Source organism: Diadema antillarum, unplaced genomic scaffold, assembly GCF_040938485.1.
Source record: "Diadema antillarum isolate AM-2024a unplaced genomic scaffold, OU_Dant_1.0 seq00000203_RagTag, whole genome shotgun sequence".
NCBI classification, from domain to species: domain Eukaryota; kingdom Metazoa; phylum Echinodermata; class Echinoidea; order Diadematoida; family Diadematidae; genus Diadema; species Diadema antillarum.
The window spans coordinates 72240-81836 of NW_027271262.1; the positions used below are offsets into that span (position 1 = coordinate 72240).

A 9597-nucleotide genomic window follows, 5' to 3' on the forward strand; every position below is an offset into this window, starting at 1 on the left:
CTATGATTATTGTCCCCGCCGAACGAGTTCGAGCAGGGGACTATGAAACGGGCTCCGTACGTGTGTGTGTCCGTGTGTCCGTCCGTCCGTCCGTCCGTCCGTGTGTCCGTCCGTGTGTCCGTCCGTGTGTCCGTGTGTGTGTCCGTGTGTGATCAAAATCTTCAATTTGCTACTTCTCTGTCATTTATGAGCCAATTTTGATTCTGTTTGCCTTATATGATAGCACTACAAGGGAGCTTTGAAACTTCTACACAGAATTTCAGTCGTGACCTTTGACCTTGACCTTTGACCTATATTGCACATTTTGCTACAAAATGCTACTCCTTCGCCATTTCTAACCCGATTTCGATTCCGTTTGCTTTATATGATGGCACTAGGTGAGGGCTTCAAAACTTCAACACAGAATTTTGACCTTTGACTTCTTTGACCTTTGACCTTGATTTTTGACCTATATTGTACATTTTGCTACAAAATGCTACTCCTTCGCCATTTCTAACCCGATTTCGATTCCGTTTGCTTTATGTGATGGCACTAGGTGAGGGCTTCAAAACTTCTACACAGAATTTTTGATATTCCTGTTTAATGTTAAGGTATTTTTTCTCAAATAATATGAGTTTATGTATTATTATCGTCAACGATTAACTTTGCATTTTTTCATTTATATAGAATATTGATATTGTGTTGATGTTATGATGTAAAAAGGAATGTCCTTGATTTGTTATTTTGTGTTTGTTGAACTGTTATATTTTGTCATTCTGTTGCAGGGCCCCCTAGGATAACAGTGTGTAAACCACTGATGGGGCTACCCTGGGTAAAGAAAACTGAATAAATAAATAAATAAATAAATAAAATTTTGACCTTTGCCTTCTTTGACCTTTGACCTTGATTTTTGACCTATATTGTACATTTTGCTACAAAATGCTACTCCTTCGCCATTTCTAACCCGATTTCGATTCCGTTTGCTTTATGTGATGGCACTAGGTGAGGGCTTCAAAACTTCTACACAGAATTTTGACCTTTGCCTTCTTTGACCTTTGACCTTGATTTTTGACCTATATTGTACATTTTGCTACAAAATGCTACTCCTTCGCCATTTCTAACCCGATTTCGATTCCGTTTGCTTTATGTGATGGCACTAGGTGAGGGCTTCAAAACTTCTACACAGAATTTTGACCTTTGCCTTCTTTGACCTTTGACCTTGATTTTTGACCTGTATTGTACATTGGCTACAAAATGCTACTCCTTCGCCATTTCTAACCCGATTTTGATTCCGTTTGCTTTATGTGATGGCACTAGGTGAGGGCTTCAAAACTTTACACAGAATTTTGACCTTTGCCTTCTTTGACCTTTGACCTTGATTTTTGACCTGTATTGTACATTGGCTATAAAATGCTACTCCTTCGCCATTTCTAACCCGATTTCTATTCCGTTTGCTTTATGTGATGGCACTAGGTGAGGGCTTCAAAACTTTTACACAGAATTTTGACCTTTGACATCTTTGACCTTTGACCTTGATTTTTTACCTATATTGCACATTTTGCTACAAAATGCTACTTCCGGCGGGGACATATATTACGCACCGCGTAATTTCTACTTTTCCTTGTTTTCACTTTCATATGCTGAAATCAATTAATTTTAGCATAATTATGCTTGAAGTAGGTTCTGTCATAAATTTTGCGAAAACAAATGATAAAACAAAAGGTTGAAAAACAAGGTAATACATAAGAAAGTCATGAAACAATAAAATACATAAGAAATTGATTTTGATACCAGATTTTCTTTTGAGTACATTGTTGGGAATGCTACAAAGAATGTTATCACCAAAAATTAGGATTCTAGGAGCTTTACTTTCCGATTTAGAGCAAAATGTATGATTTTATGCATATATAAGCATGATTATGATGAAAATTTCTATTTCTTTTTGTATAGTTTGGTAGAATATGCCACAGGTAATACATGTGCGAATTTTTGTGGCGATTGGGAGATGCATATGTATTATTCAGTTGTATCGCCAAACACCCTACTGTACAACATTTTGCAATAGAGCCACAAATATAAGGAGATACTGCTAATTTACTCAATAAACCGTCATGGTGACAGCTTATTTTAGAAACTATTCACTTTTTTGTACCTTCAACAAACATTTAACATTTTCATGTTGGTTATTTTTATCCCTAACTCACATTTTAGAACTATTTCGAAGCACTAAAGTTTTTTGTTTTTTGTTTTTTGTTTTGTTTTGTTTTTTAATCTGCAAATGTCAGAATGGGCTTTAGTGGCGGGATTCCAAAATGAAGGCATGGACCCACTACACACATAACTACATGGACCCACTACTCACTACACTACATAATGAAAGTCTTACTTTGATCCCATCATCACCACTGCCACCTGATTTTGTGCATTTTAATAATGTTTGGACAATGACGATTGCATAATTGAGCAGTGTCACTGACAAAAGAACCATTTCCCTCATTCCAGTCTTATTTGGCTGAGATGCCTTTTCAGACTTGACTGCCTTTGAATAAGCACTAGTGATGGGGAGCAGCAAACCTGAAAACATGACAAATTTTCTGTCTCAAAATTAGTGACTACTGAACTTGACACTTGTGGACACGCACGTAATGTCGGATAATGGTAGGACATACATGTCGTCTACGGTTACTGTCCACGTTTACTCTGAAGCAATGTGCGAAAAATGGGGACAATTGTATCACAAATCACAATCACCCTGCAAGAATAACTGCTTTCTCTGTGAAGTATGTGAATTTTGCAAGTGAAATAGCGTGAGCGATGTTTTCCCAATGGGCACTACAACTGCACATGCATTTTTATCTTCTGCATGTGTAGTTTGTAGATTTCACACAGTGCCGTCTTGTTCTTGTCAAGGCTGGCCGTCAGTGGTAATGATGAGATCAAAGCAGGGAAGTATGTTTAGAATGTTTTTGTGACACGCTGGACAGAAACAGGTGCATGAATTAACTAACAAACCACGAAGTACCAAGTCATCAAGTGGAACTTTGAAATTGAAAGACACAAGGGCTTGCTACTGAGGGCGGCCCAAATCTGTGGTGTCTTTACGAGAACTGGTGAACCAGTGATGACAATTTGTGAGACCCGTTAATGTTACTTGTAATAGAACAATGCTCTGAAATGCTAAGCATTCCTTTCAATATCTGATATACCACAGAGAAGTAGTAAACAACTCTTAGTCTTTTTGGTTGAGTCTGGTGAATGACTGATAATTTTTCTTACGTCTTCTCTTCATACAGGAGGGAAAATCACAGAATACCCGATTCTTCCCGTCAAAGCAGAAGACATCTTAGACACCAATGGAGCTGGAGATGCCTTTGTAGGAGGTAAGGTGCTCCTCCACCCCTACCCTGTTTCATCTCCCTCCTCTCTCTTCATCTTTGTTGTTGATTGCGATCTTTCTCTTTCAGTTGACAAGCACTTGACTCATCCTGTTGTGTATGTGGCTCTTTCTGTCATTTTCCATTGTAGGTTTATCATGCATCCACATATATCTTAATGAACGTGTTCAACTCCATGAATGTCATTGTAAATTTGTGGTACGTGTAGCTCGCCAGAGTGGAATGGTCCAAGCGAGCTTTTGCAATCGCTCACCGTCTGGCGTCCAGCATCCGTCTTGCATTATGCATCAACATTTTCACATTTTCTTCATCTTCTCTGAAAACTGGTGGCTGGATTTTGGCCAAACTTGCTTGGTAGGAATCATACAGTTGCAGTTTGTAGAAATGATGGTGATGCCCCGGGACCTCCCGGGCAGGGCCCCAAATGCCACCCCAATTTAGCAAAAAAGTTTCATGATTTTTTACAGTCTTATCTTTAGGAAAACCAGGGGTTTGCTTTTGACCAGTCTTGACAGGAATCATCAAGGGAATGAAAAAAGAAAATTTTGAAAGTAATTTCAGGGATCAAGAGTTATCATTTGTTACCGTCACATGTCCATGCACGAGTATGGATATGTCTCACCATTTATAATTTTGCACAGTTTAGCAAACCATCATAGCGCACTTGTTTAAATCCAGTCAATTGTATTTAAAAAAAAAATTGACAATAATAGAAATGAATGTATGAATAAAAAGCAAAAATGTAAGCAAAACAAGATGAAGAATGAAGCAAAATCTTAAAAGGATTAGTGTCAAATGTTTCGGGCTGTACGCTACAGTCCGAAAACTGTAAACTAGCATATAATACAGCAGGTCAGTCCATGCGTGTTTGATATGACGTACTATAAATTTCCCCCACTTCTGTGGGGCTTTCCCCTCTTTCTCTGTCCCCTCCCACCAGGCTTCCTCTCCCAGCTGGCACAGGGTAAGGACATCGAGAGGTGTGTGCAGTGCGGCCACTACGCAGCAAACTACATTATACAGCAGTCGGGCACCACCATGGTGGACAAAGCCAACTTTGAATGAACTCGAATGTACATTCCCCGTTTTAGTTCATGTGACATATTTTCGTCGACTTTTCTCCCCTGCCCTTCCCACTTACTCAGAAACCAGATATTTTCACGTGCTTGAAACTTTCGCAAATTGTGCATGAAACTTTCGCAAATTGTGCATGAAACTTTTGCAAATTTAGCGAGGAGCCGTGTTTAGCGAAAGTAACATGGACGCAACATTTTTTTTTTTTTTGTCTACACAATCCACTACTTGTAGTATACTCATATTTTTTTAATGGTCAGCAATTTGCGAAAGTTTCAAGCCACAAATGTTTCTGGTTTTACAGTTCTGTTGTTTATTTTGTTGGGTAAGTAAATCGCTACACATGTCTCCCCTACAGCTTAATGGTTTAGGTGACAGATGAAAAGTATTGGAAGTAAGGCATATTAGTTTGGTCATGTTTTGGTGTGTGTTTCTGGCCAGATTGTAGTTAGTGTGATGTCTGGGTGAGAGTAGGTCTTTCTCATTTGTTACTCAATGTGTTTTTTTGATACATTGGCTACATTTTCCCCCCCTTTTTCCTTTTTTTTGGGGGGGGGGGGGGGGTAGTATAATTCTATACTAACTTTCTCTGTAGAATTGAATGTCCATGTTGGCTGTGCAGAGACACGTGAGATATGATCTGTGTATACTTAGACTGACTAAAGAAAAAGATACTAGTACTTTCAATTTTTACTTTTTTTATGCAGAAAGCAGTCATCTCTACCATTGATTGATTTTTAAAAAAATGGAAAGTGTGAAAGAAATGGATACACCAGAGGAGTCTCAAATCTGGAGACTCTTTATTGCCCAAAGAATGCATTGTTTATGCACTGGATGGCATTCTTATCAACTGGTACCATATATGTGTTTTTGTGTTTGTGTTTTGTGCTTTTTTTCTTCATGAATTCCTCAGCTTTGTTCTGAAATTCTTTGCTGAAAGAAATGAAATGTGTGAGTAGACAATCCCCAAATTCATCACCTGCAGGCAATTGATAAATGATCCGAAACTGTATGTGAAGTTGTTGAATACTATTACACACACTTGGAGAGATGTATTGTTAGATTTCAGCAATTTTTTTGTGATGTATTGAAAACTCTGTATGTTCTCTGTAATGTCCAAACAGCGCAAAATTATTCTATGCACTCAAAAGTGTTCCTACCATGTACTGTTTGTTTTTTTCTGTGTTAAAACATGGAATGGGACTGAGTGAAAATGGCTAAGCTGTACTTTTATTTGTACAGGTTCAATATCATTGTACTTCATAATGTGTTCATGATGATGATATCATTTGTCAGGATGGATGAAATTTATTCAGGTTTTGTCATTCGTAATAGATTTATATCAGGGATACCCTTCAACTTAAACCTTTGATTCAAACCCAAGATGAATTGTGCTGTAGTACAGTACTGTGGCTGGAGGGAAGATATGAGAAACTACAAGTGAAATCGTCCATATCTTATTATATTTGCTTAATTCTATTCTTTTGTCATTTCATTCTTTTTTGTTTGTTTTGTTTTTAAGAATTATGATCCTTGTAGTGTAATCTGTATTATACATATACACTTTTGTTCTTGTTTTATTCTTGTTTATTTGTTTTTCTCAGGTGTCGATTTTTAAAAGTTGTCACTCTCTTCCCTTCTGCCGAATATGAGCAGTGTTATTTCACAACGAAATAAAGTGCACTGAACAGTACCAGGTATGCTGTTTGCTCTTGAGTCTTCGTTTCTGTCATTGTGGATATTGGAACTTTTAACCCGTTGAGGGCGGGCTGAGTTTGCTACATCAGGCATTTCACCGATAGACACCTGTTCGAGTATACGCGGGACTGGTCCTCAGCGGGTTAAACGAGCACTATTGACCTTTCTCTCCCAAGCTACTACATTGAAATGATGACATACGGTCAATTTTGCATTGCAGGGATCTAAAATTGCAGTGAAAACATTCAACCTTGGACTGTAGAGATCCCTCAATTGGTTGTAATGAGACCATGTATACTTGGTTCTTCACATCAAATGAGCAAAATTACATGTAGTGTGAAATACCACGCCATGCTGACTCCATTCAGGCTAAATCGCTTGTATGGTTGGATATCTGTTATCAATGAAATATGTTGAGAAATGTGTGAAGCGTCTATATGCAAAAACTGATTTACCCATTTTTATCAATTTGAGATATTTCAGATTAAATCTGCTGAATAACAAAAGAAAAAACAACAATAAGTAGTGTAATTTCATAAACATTTTTAAAGCTATTTCTTGTTATGTAACAAGTGTTGTATGATTTGGAAGGATTTTTTTCTTTATTTGATGATGACCTTGCTTTATGATGTTTAAAAATGGCGCATACTGTCCAATGTATCAGATTTTTGCATTTAAACTCTTCACATGTACACGCCCGAAAATATCAGACATATCAGTCACATTGGTGACAGCTACAATGCACACTAGATGAAGTCCCGACGTCTCGCCCTCACAACTCTCACAACTCACAACTGGTGATCAATTATTGGTCAGTGATTTAGCACCCCCTTCCTTTTAAAAGCCCATCTTAAATCATTCATGACAGAGAACATTCAAGATACTCCTTGCTACTGCACGTTTAACAGTGAATTCAAAAGAAAAAGTAAGAGAAGACTCGTTTACAGGTTCTATGGAGACACGAGGTGAGATGTCACCAACCCATCTAATGTGCATAATACATTGTATGTGATTCAAGATCAGCACAGGGGTATATCACAGAAGTCGACACCTTCCATTTCTAGTTCTGATTTTCGTGAAACATTTGCTGTTCTTTTCTAGTTTACTTTTTGTGTAAAAGTAAACTGCACCGTGGAGTGGGGTTATTCCATTTTAACCTAGATTGTTGCTCAGCATTCAGATTTTTAAAGGGGCATTCCAGATGATTTTCATAATTTCGCATCATGTAGTACAGTACATAAATCGACAGCTCCATGTATAGATTTGTGGAATTTATTGTGGTCCTTGAGCAGAGAGACCAATACTCTGGAAAAAAAAAACAAATTACACTGAGCAGTGTTGATGACATAGGAGCCTCACATATTTCAGTAATGTAGCAGTGTAATTCCATTACAATACCGCTTGCTGAACAAGTTCACCTATGTAGAATCTATGCATGCCTTCTTCTTTTGTTCTGCTTCCTTGAGCCCCAACTCATGCATCCTTATGGTGAGGCTGCCATGTCATCATCCTTATGGTGAGGCTGCCATGTCATCATCCTTGTTCATTGTAATTTGTTATAAATTTTAAAAACATTCTCATTCTTCATCTCAATCACTATAAATTCTGAAATCCTTAGTATGACTAATTCATAGTTCAAATGTGAAAGTCTGAAAAGTTATCCGGAGGTCTCCTTTAATTAAGTCAAGTGTATAAAAAGAAATAAATAATATGACAGGAGAAAACGGGTACCGATAGATGAAAACACAGATAAAATAGAGCAATACATTGATCAATGAGATTCAGCAAAACTGGAAAATTATTGGTTTGTTGTTTGGTGCATTCACTATGAATGAAAGGAAGCAGAATCATCTAAGGTTCTACAATGTATATTAAAGAAAATGTTGGAAGGGTAGGGATTTGATTATTGATGCGTCTATAGTGGATTTAATAGTCTGTGGAGTCTTGATTTTTCTTGGTGCATTTTATTGTGGGCAAAATATTCATCAAGTCTTTTATAACCCATGTAGTAAGCGATCAAGTCTGAGGTAATTATGCTGCAAAGATATTGTTTTCTTCTTGGAATTGGCAATTCAGAATGTTACCGAATGTCTTGAATTGAAAAATTCAGCGGAACTGGTAGAATCTTATTGACTGTCCACAAAATAATACATATACTACAAAATTTGTGTCATTATGAAAAATTTTGCCATATTGAAAATCAGTCAAATTTAGTAATCAGCAAGATTTAAAATGATATCGCTACAAAGCCCGACAATTGTTTACATGTACGACCAAAATGGGGCTCAAAACGAAAGAGAATATTCACCCAAACTGAACACCAATGATGAAGTGTAAAATTGTTTTCAAACGATACAGCGCCAAACCCAAAAGTATGTGCTGTATGTTTGTTTGTTTGCTTTTCTTTCGTTCTTTCTTGGTGGGGGGTCTTGATACCTGGCCGTACTGTACTGCGAATCATCAACAGGCCCCTCTGGGAGAACGGTGCATATTAAGCTGAAGAGGTTATCCAGCTGAAATTGGACATACCATTACGTCAGGACACGGAGTGATGACGCCATAATATACCTGATGCGCATAACGATGACATAACAGTGCTTACTTGTGACGTAACAGTAACTGATGGAAACTTTCACGCGCGTTCTGCACATGTCCTATTCCTTCCAACTGAGCAAGCTTAGCTTATCGCTCAACACACATCCATGATCACAAAGAAAGATGGTAACAAGAACAGAAAGGAACGTCGTAAATTATATATTTTATAAATTTTGTAAAGGAAAACGGAGTGCATTTTTAGGATTTTTAACTAACACGACGTTCTGCCATCAGTCAAGATGTTTACCTCCGCTTTGCTTTTGATGACACTTACGAAGTCGACAGGAAATAGGAACTCGTCACCAGCTTGTAACGGAGTTGACAGGTTTGTGTCGCATTCTGTATTTTTCTTGGAGTACAATCATCCAGTGTACCACGAGCGCACCTGGTCTCGCTAGTTTCGTTCTTCATGTCAAATGCAGTGATTTTATGCTAGTGTCAATGTGTTTTGTTTTGTTTTGTTAGGTTTTTGTTCTTGTTTTTGTTTGTTTGTTTTTTCTTTCTTGTCGGTCCAATGGCCATTTTTCATTTGTATAGAAACCGTAACATTTGTTTTGACGATTTTGACAGCCAGTAATCTTTAGGTTTTGCCTCACAATTTATTTTCCAAACTTTCTATGGGTACGAGTTCAATGTACGTCAGACGTTATAATTAGTGGAGACAATCAGCAGGAACATCAACCGAAAAATACAAAACTTGAAAATTGATGATGCTGCAGGAAGAAAAAGTACCCGTACGTCCACATTTTAAGTTCTGTTTGTGTCATTAACATGTACTAACAGACGCCCTGCTTTCCCTCGACGACGAGCCAGCCTCGGGGAAGAAGAAGGGCGATCGAAGGCTAACAGATCGCTA

At 37.8% G+C, this 9597-nt stretch overlaps 1 protein-coding gene across 2 annotated transcripts in view; it reads left to right on the forward strand.

Moving 5' to 3' along the window:
* LOC139728819 (uncharacterized) overlaps window positions 1-4574 on the forward strand; it is a 35192-nt gene extending 30618 nt beyond the window's left edge. For both annotated transcript variants that reach the window (XM_071639754.1, XM_071639755.1), the window contains exons 9-10: window positions 3273-3359; window positions 4315-4574. In XM_071639754.1, the coding sequence (XP_071495855.1) occupies window positions 3273-3359; window positions 4315-4439 (212 nt within the window). In that variant the 3' untranslated portion in view covers window positions 4440-4574. The remainder of the gene's footprint in view (window positions 1-3272; window positions 3360-4314) is intronic.
* Window positions 4575-9597: the final 5023 nt, after the last annotated feature.